The sequence below is a fragment of the Eubalaena glacialis genome, chromosome 8 (genome assembly GCF_028564815.1).
Source record: "Eubalaena glacialis isolate mEubGla1 chromosome 8, mEubGla1.1.hap2.+ XY, whole genome shotgun sequence".
Lineage (NCBI taxonomy): Eukaryota > Metazoa > Chordata > Mammalia > Artiodactyla > Balaenidae > Eubalaena > Eubalaena glacialis.
The window spans coordinates 14,543,791-14,560,782 of record NC_083723.1 but is presented as its reverse complement, the minus strand read 5'-3'; the positions used below and the strand labels follow the sequence as shown (position 1 = coordinate 14,560,782).

The following is a 16,992-nucleotide window of genomic DNA, read 5'->3' as shown; positions in this document are numbered from 1 at the left end:
CTGTGTATAACTGTATATGAATAAACGGTAAGGAATATTGATTAGGTAAAAGAATGTGAGAAGCACTGGACAGATATGTACTTGTTGAAGGCGTCTAGCCTATTATTATAGAATAGTTAAAAATTAGAACTGTAATTGACATTAGCTGTAACCTAAGCAGGCGCAGTCTCAAATGTTTCAAGAAGCACGAGATCCGTTAGATAATATAATAAAGACTGAGGAAAAGGTCTCCCATGGTCAGATAATTCTGGGAAGAGCTACCTTAGGCAGAGTTGAATTGATTTCTTTCCTGGTAGACTTTTCTGCTGTGTTTTCCGCGTGGGTATGATTGCAAAAATCCTTTATTGTAGAATCTCTTTTAGGATAAGTGTTCTGTGGAATGCACTTTGGAAAATACTGTTTTATTTTGACCCTTTCATTTTCCAGATGAGAAAACCGTGGGTGAGAGTGGTTAAGTGATTGCTAAGATTATGTAGAGTGTGACACTGTCTGATGTCCTGTCTGCCATTCCCTGTCACCCCATGGATTTTACCCAAGCAGCGTCAGACAGAGAGGTGTTTTTTTTTCTGGAGTCTGAAGAGAAGAAGATAGTATACACAGCATACTGTGGGAATCGGTTATCCAGGGTTTAACACCCTTCCCAGTCCATAATTCAAGTTCTCGGAAACCCCATGGGTTACCTAGTCCATGAGCCTCGGTTTTTTTCACGCAGTAGAGGGTGCTGTATAAAAAGATGCTGATCCTTGGAAATGAAATCTACTGGGGTTCAAAATACAGCTTCACCACTTACTAGCTGTGGGGTAAGTCACATAACCTCTCTGAGTCTCAGTCCTTTTTCCCTAAAATGGGGTTAATACCTTGCATACTTTGAGTGACATTAAGTATATCTGAGGTGCCTATTTGGTAGAGGCATTCAATACATGCAATCTATTTTTATTTTTTAACAATGCACAAAGGAGGTTTAAATAATTGCTGTGTGGTTCTGATGCTGACTGCAGTCCTTTCATTGTAGGACATGGTGAAAATTTTTGAGATTTTGCTAATGGAATCTACATCTCTTATTTCTTCTTTTTTTTACTGTCTGGCTTCTTGGGTCTCTTATGACCCTTGTGAATTCCTGTATTGGCACATGCATCTCCTGTTCTTGCTTATACTTGACACTGTTCCATCTTGGACAAGTCCCTTCCTTCAGTCAGGGCCGATGAACAAACTGCAGAGAAGTCCCAACTTCTACCACGCTAGTTGTGACAATTTCAGATTTCCAAGTAAGAAGTCTTTACCCACTATTTTTTGCCTGCACTAGCTCTTTCTGTTCCTATCTGCTGCTGCAGCAATCCTTGTACATGTGAAAGTTGTAGCTCTCTAACATTCCTGCAAGCACCCATGTCGGTGCATGTTGGAAATCCTTTCCTTACTCGGGGAGAAAGGATTTCACAGACTGACATCGCGTTTGGCAGGGAGAAAACAACTTCCAAGCCAAGTGCTGCTTGAAAGAGGTATGCCCACGCCAGTCACTTATAAGACTGTGCTCAGGGGTTACTGCTTGTGACGCATTTTCAAATGGACCCCCCAGTGGCTATAGCTGTGCTTGAAAGCTGTCTGCTCTCTGCCTCTCTGGGGCTTTGCTGTTTAACCGTGTCATGCACATATATATGTGGCCTACAGCTGCATCATGGGAAAACGTAAAGCATTTTGTAAGATGAAAAATCAAATGAGTACTTGGATGACAAACTTCTGAATTTTCGAAGCTCAAGTCACTGAGAGGCACTAGTTGGGAACCTAGCCATGGATGAGGGTACCTAAAAGTAATTTAAAGAAGAAGAGCTAATGGTCAGTGAGTATACACCATCTGCCAGTACATGCTTTGCACACATCAGCCAGACTGAACATCTTAAAAGATTTAAGTGCACTTGAACTTAGCAGCTGCATTTCAGCTCCTCTATGGGATTCGGGATTCAGTTTGACCATTCACAAATAAAGCAGGAATAGAATATCCTTTTCTTAAGTCTGCCCAGGTACTCACTGATACATGCATAACCATGTTTGGCTTATCACGAGGGTAGTGAATGTCATTCTAAACACAAGTTTACCATTAGCACCATCTTCAAAAATGCTCAAATGAGCAGTGTGGCCACAGAGACTGGGTGTCTCAAAGGCATGAGTCACACCCGCTCCTTTAGATCAGAGAGATTGAGGACTCAACCTTCTATAGAGTAAAATAAATGCACTAGAATTTAAACCTGGTCCCTTTCCTTCATGTGAAGCTATGAGGTAAAGCAATGCTTCCTTTCCTACCTCGCTCCGCTCTGCTTACCGAATCAGAAGAATCCAAACACGTGGTCTTTCTTAGATACATAGGAAAGAAATTGGGGGAAATTTGGAGACTTTTGTGTCTCCTTTCCCCTCTGCCTGCCCCATTCTCCTCCCCCCAACCCCCCATTTTCAAGCGCTCCAAACCTCCACCTCCAAACACAGTAAATGAAATGCTAATCTATCACCAGCAAATTTAGGCTGACAATACTGTGAATCGACCACATTGATGACATTGATTACATTTCAAATATTTACACTACAGTGAGACAAGCCTAATTTATTCTCTAAAGAGTTCAAGGTAGGTCTCAACCGTTTCCAGTGGGGGAGACAATGGAGAAATGTTTGTGGTTGCTATCTGCAATAATCTGATGCTGACAGAGAGTAGTATTTTATTTAGTAATTAACAGTGTAAAGGGGAGAGAAGCTGTCATGTTGGTTCTTAAGCTGGAGAATGTGATGAAAGATGATATCTGCGATCTCATCCTTTCTACTTGTTTAGGATTGTCAGGATGAGAAATGTCAGCATTATGAAAGCTCGGCTCTGCTCTTGATATGATAAAACCCTTCAAAAGCCAGTCTTCCTCCATCCCTCGTCCCCCTCCTTTCTCGCGCTCTCTCTCTGCACTTGCTTTTTATTTATCCTGTTTTGTTAGATGGCAGAAATATAATTCTTTTCTTTCTTCCTATTATAAGCTACCATTTTTGTTTTATTATATGTTTCACAACCCCTAATGCCCCACTGAAAATTACCTTGTTAAATGACAGTGTTTCAAAGCCATGAATCCTTTCCACCATTCCCTCAGAGGTTTGAAACAGTCAACAGACTGTAAAGAATAAATAATAAAAAAGTATTGATTATTTTGATGACTGTGAGATTCAATTAAGTATTAATTTTGCCCTCCAGTGGACCTATCAAGGTATTCAAAAGGGAGGATTCGGCTCAGCTAAATGCGTGCTGAGTTCTTCAGACTTAAATAGGGAGAAAATGTGTTTACCTACAGTATTTGAAGAAGAAGTGCATTGATGCACAGAGTCCAATATTTAAGTGCTGTGCAAATTAAGCCCTGGTGACAGTGACATTGTTTTCCGTGGTATGAGTATTGACTAAAGAAGTGAATTTGATGACAGCTTAAACTATTTATATTGATTAACATTTTCATAGATTATCATGTGTCATATCAAATTCACTTTTCAGGCATGAATACATTAAAAAAAAATAACCCCAGGCTTACTGCAACCAATGTAATGATGGGACAAGACAGCATGCGGCCCTACCTGCCCCTGCGCTGGTCACCTGTCTCCTGCTCAGGAGCCATTTAAGCATGAACTTGGCAATAAATAGCTCCCAGAACACGCAAAACGGGCACTTCCGGCTTTTCTCTCCCTTCTGCCTCTGATACCTGTGCCACCACAATAGCATGCGTCTTAGTTTGCAAATGGAATAAAAGGCTGCCCTTGGAAAAATATTGCTGATCCTAAAATGCCCTCCTAACGAGCTGAAGATAAAGCAGATTTAAATTATTGGGGGGTCAAGTTTGCCTTTTCGGAGGTGATCTTTGATTTCTTTTTCTTTAATGCTCTGGGCATAGGATGCTCTAGGTATCCGAATTATTGAACAGAGTTTGTAAGTATTTTTCCAATTCCTTTCAAAAACTGTAAACCAATTTTCATCTCTTTTGTTGTTTGCTTTCAAATGTTCATTTGATTTGGGGTCAGCTGCAGTCCCAAATCTGGGACCAGCGAAGTCAACTTCTAAGGGTGCTGCTAGAATTTACATAAGAAATCTCTTTCATTCCATTGAAAGCCTTTGGAGGACTCTTTTCTCCCTGTCTCTTTTTTCTGCTCTCGGGATAGGGTTTAATTGCTTCTCCCCCAGGGAGAGGGCTTCCTAAAATAGCCCTTGGGTCCTCCCTAGGGTGCTCCTTCCTTTTGAGTCTGTTGCCGAAGTACAAACCCCGCACTTTCTTTTTTTTTTTTTTCTTCTTGCATTCAAGACAGCACAAGGTGTAAAAACATTTGCACAAAAGCACATCCCACAATTAAAGCTGTGTTGGTTAGGTTGCTTTCAAAGAAGTTTTTTCTTTTCTCTCTCTCTCTCTTTTTTTTTTTTTCCTCAGAAGCCTCCTGCATCTCTCTCATGCTAGTTGAGCTTTAATAGGGTGGGGAGGCATGGAGAACTCGGATCTGTGATAGCTCTTCACTTGACTGCAGCCAGCAATAACAGCAGGAGCAGTCAGAGATAAGAGAGAGGGGAGAGAGGGAGAGTCTGTGTGTGGAAGAGAGAGAGGAGAGGAGAGGGAGACAGAGGACACGCACACACTCAAGCAGCCACTTTTTTTTTTTTTTCCTCCCCTTCACTCTTTTCCCCCATCCTAGGATCCAATGATAGCTGGACAAGTCAGTAAGCCCTTGCTGTCAGTGCGGAGTGAAATGAATGCGGAGTTGGGAGGTGAGGACAAGGCTGCTACTTCAGACAGCGAGCTGAATGAGCCCCTGCTTGCGCCCGTGGAATCAAATGACAGCGAGGACACTCCCAGCAAGCTCTTCGGTAAGTCTGTCTAGGTATTTCATTTCACTCCTACCATGATGTCCGGAAGAGCCATCCACACCCTCACCCCCTCCTCTTTTTCTTTTTTTTCCCCCTGTTGTTCATTCCATTTTCTTCTAAGTACCAAAGAGGACCTTGGCGTCTTGGAGGGGCCGAACCACCCCAGCTGATGAAGCCAGCTGGCTGGGAGGGTGTCCTCCAAACTTTTCCCAACCAGGAACTTCCTCCTGCCCCTTTGCACTGGTCAGATATTGCTAGCATCCCCAGGCTAGAGATCATGGGGAAAAATAGAAGAGGAGAATCATCATCAGGAAATCAGTTCCATTGTGAGAATTGGTTAACGTTTATTGAATAAATATCGACTCGGTTTCGGGTTGCTTCGCAGCCTTTTGTTAAGGGGAAGGAGAGTAAAGAGTTATTATCTGTAGTCAAAAGACCAGAGAGGGGGACTGAAAAATATCAATACCAGTCATTCTCTGCCAGGTAAACAAAGGTGGCTACGGGAAGGGCACAAAGACATAACATTTTGTAATCACAATTAGAATGAACATCTCTTTTAAAAGGGTGATGAGGGAAGAAAATAGGTCCTTGGCATCCCTCGCCCCCGCCGCTCCCCTTTAACAGAGGTTTATAGCCTCATCCTAATGTGGAGGCAGCCCAGAACCTTTTTAGAAATCTTCGTTTCGTAAACAAAACAAGAACAAGCAGAGTGCCACTCCAGCAAAGACATCTGTCATTCAAACAGATGACACTCTGTAAGCCAACTCAAGCAACTGTGATCTCTAATCAGGAAGGGGAGCAGGCTGTGTTGAGGCGCGTGACTGAGTGATGGATGGTGATAGATGTCTCTGCTGGGAAAGCACTTTATGGGATAGAGTGACATTAGGCTTTCAGAACAGTTGTTCCTGAGACACTTGCTTTTAATTATTTCCAAGTGTTTATATGCTTCTGACACTAAATATATATTATCTATATACATATATAACACATACTAACCTGTTCATACATATATATACTAACCTGATATATATACCTGAGAGATGTATATGTATGGATCAGGCAGAGAACAGGTTAAAAACTGTCAAGTGCCTGAACTGTAAAGAAACACAACATCATGGCATAGACTCCTTTATTAAGAAAGTCATTAATTCAGTTAAAAAGATGAGCTTAAAAAAAAAAAAAACTATAGAAAAATGCAGCTTAGTTTGGCAACTCTAGGCCAGCTTCAACACAGGAGCTTTCCTCTGATTCTAAATACTCACTCAGTCAAACATTAGAGGAGTATTGCAGAGAAACTTTCTGTATCAAATTTTCTGTTGGTAAAATACTGTTTTGTAGTTAAGAGTATAGGAGATGCCAGTTTCAAGAAATTTTTTCATATGACCCTTTCTTGCAAAAGCAGCAATTCCACTTCTGACATAAATTTTCCATGCCTAGGCATTAAGGTTTTAGCATTTTTACTCTAAAGAAATATTTTGTTGTAGTCTAAGTTTTTATCTGTGTAAGAAGAGTTATGTCCTAAAACACTCATTTCATTTCAACGGGTTAGTGAGAGAAGGCAGATAAAACTGTAAATTACAGGAAGGCAAAAGCCATGCTCCAGCCTCTTTGATGTTGAATATACTAATACTAAGCACTCTGACTTTTAAAAAGTAATCAATTGTGAATTCAACATAACTGAAGATAATGGATTATGTGTTCCTAAACTTTGCGTGCATTTTTTAAAAGTAAATGCTTTTTGTAGACTTTGACTTAAAACCCCAACTTGTTGTTGTTGTTGTTTTTTTCAAGTAAACCAGTGGAAGGGTAATTTGGCTTCTCAACATTTGTTTGGATTTTCCAATGTTGAAAATTGTCATAGATTTGTTATGTCACCTCTTACTGATTGGCATGTGTAGAGAAATAAGCTTAAAAAAATCCAAGGTGGGGGTGGGTCAAAGAAATTTGAATTAAAAATTCTTTGAAAATATATCTTAAGTGGAATCTTTATGGGGTAAACTAAGGAATCATAGTGTAGTTTAGAAATCTTAGCAGGTTTTAGAAGGTACTCATCTTTACTTTGGAATACTCACCTTCTGAGTTTGTGAGAGAGAATCCAGCAAAATCTACATCTTATATCTACTATTTCTTGTTTATTCACTTTTATTTGGTCTCTAGAGTGCTTTTTAAACACAATGTGAATATTTTCCAGTTTCCTTTTAGGTTAAAAGAAATCAGTAGATGAACAGTTTTGAAAACTTAAGAAAAAAAATTGGAGACAATATGAGAAAGACAGAATAGGAAGCAGCCCAAAAGGATGCTTTTTTTTTTTTTTTTTTTTTTTTTTTACAAAGTAAGCTGTGATTTTATTGTGAAATTCTCATCGATGGAAAATTAATTGAATATTTATTCTGTCCATTTCATTTTACAGTAATCTTACCATTTATTATCTCATTGGTCTCTCAGGTTTCCTTAGCTACTGGGTCTGTTATGCTCTCACCTTTTAATATTATTGAGACTTAGCATTAGGAACTCTAGTCTGTGTAACTGGCTAAAACTTTCTAGTATAATTCTCAGAATTTTACTAGAAAGCAACTAGTTTACTAGCAACTTTGGCAACACTTAATGGGTGGTAATTTAATGGACCATTATTTTACTTGACGTAAGTTCAAGTTTTTTGTTTCCGTATATAGTTGTGATTATACTCTTCACTTGGTAATGAAGAATTATATTCTTCATGAATAACTGAGAGCGTCCAGGTTTATCTCTAAACAGTGCTTTTCTAACATACTCTCTCAAACCATCATTCTTACAACATATTCATTGTATTTTTGAAAACTGAGCTTCTGGAGTGAAAGGAGCTGATTAAGACAAATTTTTTTTGTATATCTTGGTCTGTTTACTTTTGTGGAGAGACATTTACCAATGAGAGGAGACAAGAAGAGTTCCATTTTTTATTGTACCCGAAATTTCAGTATAAATGGATTTCTTTGGAGTGTAGTCCCCCTTTTGTGTCCTGTTGAAATTAGCAGTCCAGAGGACAAGTCTGTTTCTCTCACAGTATGGCACCTTCAGCCCAAAACTACAGGAGGAAGGCTAATAGGGATGCCCTCTATGGATAAACAAAGGAAATTCCATTTGTTTATAAACAAATAAAAAGGAACCATTGGACCTTTTTATGCCTCTCCTTAAATTGCACCTCTGCACTTAACAGCATCCAAAGGGAAACACACTGTGCAGAACGTTTCAGTGTTCTGAGCAGCTGAGAACAACAGAAGGAGAAACCGGAAGCCATACGCCAGCCTAAAGAGAAAGTTCGGAAAAGGGCCATTGTGTTTTATAAAGTAATTACATCAGAGGTAATGTTTTGCTTAACTTGAACAGCCATGGACACTAAAGTACACTTAGGAGGGATGAATCCTCATTTCATTGAGAAATGTGTGGTTAGCTCGTTCTCTGTGATATCATTAAGTGGTACATTATTTATTCTTGTGAAGCCTGTGGAATAACTCTTCCTTTTTCAGTTACTGACTGTATTATGCAAAGCTCTGAGCCGTAGGAAACAGTTTGGAGGAGAGTAGACTTGCACGTCAGGAGGTATTATCAGAGAATCTGGTTCTGTGTCTCCCTGTGTTTCAGCTGCGTGATCAGATGAGTGATACCCTGCAGGGCTGGTCATTTAATATGTGATGAGTGATGTACATATCCGAAACCACTCTCAGAACTGGCCTTTGGCAAACAGTCTCAAAGGGATAAGGTGGCTGTGTTTCTCCAGTGACATTTCTAGCGCTCGTGTCAATGTGGTGCTTCGGTTTTAGTTATGCCCGTCAAGAATTCAGTGTTCCACATTCAGTCAAGTTGGATGCTAAAATTCAAATGGTAGCATCAACAGCTTGGTGAGGAAAATGGCCCCAGAAAGGATAAAAATAATATATATCCCTAGAAAAAATATCTGTACTAAAGTTTTCCCATGCAGTCTCAGCAGAAGAAGTGAGATTGTATAAAACATGCCCTAAATATTTTCTCTCATATATATTTGAAATTCGAAAGATGATTTATTAACAGTCCTCCACCTGGGAATATTTTTATTGTTTCAAGTTGAACCTCATGATTGCTTTTCTTCAAGTCCCAACTACCTTGGGTGGCTGTGTTAGTTTCTTAGTGGTACCACACTGCACGGGAACTGGGCACACAGCTCTAAAGCCTTGAGCTGAGACATAAACAAACAAACAAAAAAACCATTTATAAGCCTTGTGCCTGAAATAAAAATTGGTGGTTGGTTTTCTCTTATGATATTGTGTTTCTCTAGGTTAAAAGAAATTGCATGCAATGATACCTGTAAGGGTGGGTATTTTCAACGTCATTTATCTGTGAACTGTTGCAAAAAGGTTGAAAGTTGGGTCAGTGATTCTTAGCTAGAAAATGCAGTATCTGTAGGGTTTTTCTTTTCCTTCCCTTTCCGTTATCTTTCTCATAGAAACATGCATTAGAAGATTTTTTTTTTTTATATTGCCATCCAGTTTGACTTGATTAGAATTTATGGCAGTGGAGTCGTTTCCAATGACAAAAGGATAAAGGACTAAATTGTCTGTCACCCCTTGAGACAGTGGTCTCTGCAGGTCAGCGTGGAGGTCATTGGTTGGGCGTTATAAGGACTGCACTTAGTGGTGAACCTGCCTCTTGCCTGTGCATAAGTGGAGGCCTTCGTTATAGCATCACTCACTCTCTTTATTACTTTATTTAAACATCTTTCAATGCCTTGATATTTATAATATTCTGATAAAATATGCTGGGGCCAAGTAATCAGTAATGGGGCTTAAGCCCAAGAGGGTTTTAGCTGGGAGTTGATGAGGAAAATTCCCTAGAGAAATAGATTTACTGAAAATATGAACCATGTTTCTGGATCTTTTAAAGTTTCAGTATTATAGCCATTGAAAATGCATACTATTTTTTTCACTGAAGAGAGTGTGTTTTGTTAGAGAAACATTAAAACAGCATCTTTTTAAATCAACGAACTAATCCGAGTAATAGATTTGAGGCTAAACCAGTTATTTAAAAAAAAAAAAAAATGAAACCAGTAGAAACCTGTATTTGTGTAAGCAAATGAGATGCCTGATAAGGTATTTGTCAAAAATCAATTATGGTTTCATACAAGCCCTTGTGGTGCTTCAAACAAGCCCTTGTGGTGCTGTTCTCTGACTACTGAGGGGGAAATGCACATTTAGAGACATTTCTTAACGTTTAAGAAAATCTACTGCACCAAGGTATTTCTTTAAAAAATCCAGTGTGTGTGTTTAGACAAATTTAGTTTAGTGTCCCCCACTCCCGGAAAACATTGAGATACTGCACTGATAAATAAATCCACTTTAAATAGCATTAATGTGTAATCTTGGAAATAAAAATAAATTCTTATCAAATCGCAGTGATGTTCAAACTTCTCACCATGTTCGTTACATTGAGCTGTGTTCATTTCTACGGGGCACTTTGATGGAGGGAAGTGCACAATACATGACGTAAGATTCAGTGGGGACTTTCTCAGTGCCTTCTTTTTCCATCTCTTTGCCATGCCTGGGGTACTCAGGTCAGACCTCTGTATAGAGAAGAAAGTTCTATATTGCAGTGTCTGAGGATGCTACTACCCGGTAACACATTAGTGAATCAAAATGCTGATACAGATTTACACTTTTTCTTTCATTTTGATTGCCAGGCTGCTTATATTTTGTTGTCCTTGTTGTTAAATGGTCCTATAAAAAATCTGAAAGAAGACAGAGTATTAGAAATGACATTACTCTGTACCATCATCCCTTAAAATGATCCCATTGTAGTCTTTTTATCGTCTGGGATGTTTTAACTTAAAGGTTACGTGGCATCATAGTGTTTTTGTAGTTCGTCCAGCTCAGTTTATGTCATAATTAATAAATAGAGGTGCATTTCAGATTCAAGCTCCCAAGGCTCAGCCCTTAAGTAGATTGCTTTCTTTCCCAATTACCTGATTTAATGATAGAGTGAGCATTATTCTTTTTCAAGAATTGACCAAATAAATATTTTCCCCCACTTCAAAAATGAGATGTAAGTGACTGTTGGCAGTGGACTTTGCTGGTTATTAGACAGTAAACAGATAATTTGTGAGAGAGCAGGTATTTTCTTTGATTGGCGACCTTGCTGGTTTATGTTTGGGGATTAATAATACATCAGACATTCACACATTAAAAAGAAAGTAGATGTGAAGGAGGAAAGGTAGAGGATGCAGTTCTGCCATGGGGCTGCTCCTGATTATCCGGGCCTTCCCTGGGAACGGGGGCGGTCAGAGGAGCTGGCACGTTTGCCCAAATATGCACCTGGCTCCACTTCACACGCTTCTTGATTTTCTTATGCTAAAGAAAAAGAGAGCAAAGTGTTTATACCAAACTGGCACCCTGTCAGGGGGCAATCTGTGTAAAGTTTCCTGCTGTCAGGTTAATAAATTTTTTAAAAATATCCAAAGGCAGAGGTAGCTAGAGAAAGCTCATAGTAACAGTTGCCATTCTCCAGCAGATGGGTGGATGGGTTTTCTCTTTAACAGCCAACGTGACTCTGGAATTTTCTCATTTGTTGTCTTCCTAGGTTCTGTACTTCACTGGTGTTTTTGTTCAGCTTTCCTTTTATTAAAGCCATTTCAGTCTTACTTTTAAAATGTTTTCCCTTTTAAACTTACAGTGTCTTTGAGAAGGAAATAAGTGAGCATACTTTGTTTCGAGGTGGTATTTTACAGTTGCACATATACCTTATGCTGTGAGTCTGAATGAGGTTCTAAATCTGTCAACACTGGGCTTTTCTTTGGGAATAGCTTCACGTAATGTTTATATTAAAATTCATTCATAAAGGAGTATTTGGGCTTTGGCAATATGGGGGCTTCTGATGAGGTGTGTTTATTAAGCCTGTTGACCTGACTCAATATTTTAAATGTAAACTCCCACCTTCTGCTTCTCAAAGTCAGAAGAAAATGTATCTAAAAAAATGATACAAGTGAACTTATTTACAAAAGAGAAATAGACTCACAGACATAGAAAACAAATTTATGATCACCAAAGGGGATAGCGGGAGGTGGGGGGGAGATAAATTAGGAGCTTGGGATTAACATATACACACTACTATATATAAAGTAGATGAACAACAAGGACCTACTGTAGAGCACAGGGAACTATACTCAATATCTTGTAATAACCTATAATGGAAAATAATCTGAAAAATAATATATATATGTACATATATATGTACCTGAATCACTTTGCTATACACTTGAAACTAGCACAACATTGTAAATTAACTATACTTCAATAAAAAAAAATAACTGATATAAAAAAAAGATAGTCCACCTGAAAAATAGTCAGATTTCATACAAATATGAAACAAGGGCACACTAGTTTGGTGACATCTCACTCTATGTTGTGGCAATATTGTGAGCTATGAAACATGGACTAAGTCTTTAATGTGAACACAGAGGTCAGGAAAAAATAACACGGAACCGCTTTTGGTTGAAGAAAGTTTGTCATTCTCAGAGAAATGGAAATTAACTTTTTGGGTAAGTGTTCAGAAATCATTTTGAAAAACTACCCAGTCAAGGCACATAGCTGCTAACTAGCTGCTAACATCCCTTTTTAATTGTTAACTGATACTTTAAAAAAAAACCCTAGATGTTAGATGAATGTCTGTATTTCATCTGAGGATTTAAAAGAAAATCCATGCTCCAACTTTTCTTAGTCAAAGAGCTTTTAAGGTCCTAGAGTGGCAAGAACATACTGGTTTTTATTTTCATTAAAAACTTAGCTACCTGGAACAACATAACTAGTACAGTCTGAGTCCCTTTTATTAGAGGACTGCACTGCCATCAAACCTATTTGAAAATATGAGAAAAATGATCAGATTACAATTAGAGAAACTAAGTAACATCATTACCTAACTGAATACATTACATATACTAAATTCTTAAGAGGTTTGTCATGCTGAAGACCATTTGAAAATGGGATTCTATAATGAAACCTGCATTCCTTAAGATGGTGAATAATTAAAATAAAACCTGTTAATTTAGCCTGAGAATGAGGTAGAATATTAAGATATTTTTAGGACACTTATCATGTACCAATGATACCCGACATGAAACAATTCAACAATTTAATGAATGTATTTGTCCTGCTAGACATTGTTTGGTATTTGTAGTTTTCTGAGCATTTCTTCTTTTGCTGTGAAATAATCGTATTTTCCAGATTGGTGTACTTTCCAAATATCATGTGTTATTTTCATTTCATCCTATTAATGAGGAAAAAAAACCCAATTGTGATAAAAGTTTGTGAAAGCCAAGAAACCCATATTTAAAGATTAGTATTAATACAGTGTTTTAAAATAACAGTGCACATTTTCCATTTTCTTATCACTTCCATACTTTATTTTTGTTTTCCTGTATTTTCTTTCTTAGGCACTGTGAATGCACAGTGAATAAATGTAGCGCTACCCATGTAAAACGTGTGTGTCTACTGTGTGTTCATATTTTCTCCTGTGTTCATGTGACACTTCAAATTGTCTTGCTCAATTTGTTGTATGAATGTATTTTCTCTATCATAAAATTAAAGAAGTCTAATTTATAATGATAAGCTTTTAGTTCGCTCTATCCATACATCACTTAAATGTACTTCTCCTGTACCTATGTATATTTTAAAAAATAGTTTCCAGATAAACTTAATAAAATTAATAGCTTGCCAATAAAGGACAACTAGTTATATTATAGTATTGCGTCAGGCATAGTTGGGCTTAATCCAAGTTCCAGTGTCTTCTTTGAAGCTGCTATTCACTGAGCAGAGGAGACAACAGGGTTTCTCAGAGATTGTGCAGTTTAATTCAGTAAAGAGATTTGGGGTTTTCTGCTCAGTTTGATTTATAGGGAATAGATATACGTTTTTAAAACATACAAAACTTGCCCATGCTAAAGAAGATGCTAAATTTTGGGAACTTAAATATTTGTCTACTTGTGGGATATGCATACATTACAATATAAACATTTCTTTTTCTTTTTTTAAGTAAAATGCATTGGTGCAAGAGTTAGTAAGCATAATTTTGGTTACACATTCCTGTAAGAATTCCACGTGCCTAAATATACATTTACGTATACACATATCAAGATAGGATGGATGGTTGATATGATTTAAAAAAATCATTTTTGAAACATTTGCTGTTAAAATAGTGTGGTGTAATTAATCTCCTTTTGCAGTTCTTGATGGCCATATATGTGGTGATTTGTCTTTTACTATCAATATGGCAAGATTTATTTTGATAAATTAATGGTTTGGGGTTATTGCACATCACTGTTAAGGTAGAGAGGAGCTAAAGGATTAATTTGATTTAAAAATGCAAACATTTGAAGCTACTTAAAAAGCATGAAAAATTATTATTGCAGAGTGAATTTTTGCCAAAGCCAACTGAGGGTAGAAGAAAATAAAAAATCGAATAGAAAAATCACATTTTCCTGTATTAAAAAATGTATTGACGCAGAAGTGGTCTATGGGGTGAAATGCCCTTTCACAAACCTGCATTTTTTTCTTTAGTGTATCTAATTTCTTTTAGCAAAATAGAAATATGTCCAAAAGGAAATATCCAGTTTTCAAAATGAGAAGCATGAAAGGAATATCAAATGAAGCTAACATTTTAATGGCTCCATTTAATTATATTTATATACTGCACTGTTATGTACGCATGGGTAAATATTCAGAATAGGGATCATCTTGATTATGTGGGAAAACTTTCACACACTTTTGGGAAGAAACATACATCATTGTTTTGGGTGTAGATTGGCTCATCTTATTCTGACTTCTAAAATTAAGGCCAGTTTTATTCTTAAGAGGTACCTAAGGAATTGTTCAAATTTTCAGGTATACTGGTCTATTTCTTTGCTTTAGTTTGGGATCTTTACTTCTCCCATTATATTCCACGCTCATACTAATTCCGTAACAATCCAATAGGAATCTGCAGGCAATCAGAAAAGTGTTAAAACTAAGCATCGCTTTAAAAGGGATTAATGTCTACAGCTGCCTGCTTTAAAAAAAAAAAAAAAAAAAAAAAAAAAAGCTGGTCAGATTGGAGATTGTTGATGGCATTGAGATGGTTGTACTAGCCTAGGATGGTAGCTACCCATCTTGTCATCTGTAGTGTATCAATATGTTTTAATAATGATGCAATAATCTGAACCCTGTAACAGTTTATGGTCCTTTTGAGAATTCTTATGGATTCTTAGAGTGACAGAGGTCTGAGAAAAGATCTTGAAAGCTTTCACAAAATCTGGCTCGGTGACAGAAAGCTAGCATGACTGTGATTTAGCTGCTAAGGAATCCTATTGACCGGGAACATCATTAAACTTTTAAGTTAAAACTAAACCCACAAGACAAAGGGTAGATATGAAGGGTGAAGGGTACCCAGAAGGACGGCAGAAGTTAACAAGTGCTGAAGGGTCTGAGATAAAAGGCAAAATTCAGCAAGCGCAATGCTGATCTGCATATCCTGCTTAGAAAAAGGATTTTTGTTTGTATCCTGTTCTCAGTAGTGCCATGTGCCCTGGCAATTGGCATGAGTGTATTCTGGAATCTATCAGACTTCGTGGTTGCTTTTTTTAATTTTCCCTGGCTATTTTTAGTCCATGATAAATAAGGAACTTGAATTTTGAATCTAGGACCCGTGAGATATAAAACCAGAAGCAGCAGGAAATAACCATGACGAGTAACTTCACATCAGTATATGCCCACAGACACCAATCTACTTAACATTGGTAATACCGCTAATTTCTCTGGGCTTTTTAAAATACACTTCCACAGGAGCTCTCAAAACCCATAAAAGTGTGGCATGTAAAGTAAATTGTTTGTCACTTGCCGACCTGCCATATTTATTGTCAGGAGAAATGGACATTCGTTGGGAGAGCAGTTGTTAAAGGCCAAACAATTTTTAAAGATGGCAAAGATACGTGAGGGTTTTCCTTTTTCTAACAATGAGCCACCCCTTCAGACATCAAAAGACAAGATAATAAGACACTTCAAGCACAATTCAAGATTATATTCAGCATCTAAAGGCTCATCTCTTGTCAGTTTGCATTTACTCTCTCAGGGATGTGATGCTTCTATCATCTTTCTGTCAAGAGGAGTCTGGCGGAAGAGGCGAGAGCTCTTATTTCGCACACTTAGGGTTTTTTATCAAATAGCCCACACTCGTTCTGATTCAGCCAAAATGGGGGGATAATTTGAAGAAGGTCATGCACAAGCACAAAAACCTCATATTGATTTGTGAGATTAGAAGGCATTAAAATTGCACGTTTCTGTTAGTTGTTGAGATGTTTTGTCAGTTTATTTGGTAATACACTTTTGCAGCCTGGAAAAAAAAGATGACTTAAAAATTTCAAATAGATGGCTGAAAGCTAAAATTGTTTCCTTTAATGTGACCATATTTGAACATTTAACAAGTGAACGTAAAAATCATTTAATGCTTTTAGTTTAACAATATTTGAAATCAGCTTATATAATGAAATACTTCATGCAGTGTAAAAGCAAAATAGCACAATTGTACCTATCAGAGGAAAGAAATATATATATGAAATCAGTTTTTAAATACTTTAAAAACTGATTTCATATATTTAATATATAGGTAAAAGGTGATGACATTTTCAATATAAATGTAATTATGAGGTTAGTTTACAATGGTTATCAAATTTTTAACATTTTGTACTCTTCGAAATTACAGTGCCATTATATTTGTCATTTTATGCCATTCTTACTGTATGTGCCCTTTTCCAGAGAGGGTACTAAAGAATAAATAAAGGAGTTTTAAAGTTATTATTATTATTCCCTGTCAAAATTCATCACATTTCCTCCTTAGCTCTCTGACAGTCACAAAGCCATACAAAGAAACATTCTAGTTTTATTTTTTGCTGGTGAGTGGGGCAGGAGCTGGTCTATAGGAGTTAGAAGAACCAGCTTTTCCTCTCAAAATATAACAACTGATGAAAATAAAACCATGATATCCTGGGATCATTTCTATATTGAATATTTGAAATTACTTTTCCTACGAATAGTCATCAACTCTATGTGTCTTTGCAGTAAGTGTTTTGAAACCGACTTTCTTACTTTTGTGCTAACTTTCAC

At 37.4% G+C, this 16,992-nt stretch overlaps 1 protein-coding gene across 2 annotated transcripts in view; it reads left to right on the top strand.

Annotated features, from left to right (window-relative positions):
- POU6F2 (POU class 6 homeobox 2) overlaps positions 1–16,992 on the top strand; it is a 456,556-nt gene that overhangs the window by 86,494 nt on the left and 353,070 nt on the right. The window contains exon 2 of one of the 2 annotated variants that reach the window (XM_061197578.1): positions 4,690–4,861. In XM_061197578.1, the coding sequence (XP_061053561.1) occupies positions 4,690–4,861 (172 nt within the window). Of the gene's footprint in view, positions 1–4,689; positions 4,862–16,992 lie in introns of those variants that run through there. The other variant, XM_061197579.1, reaches the window with a different exon arrangement.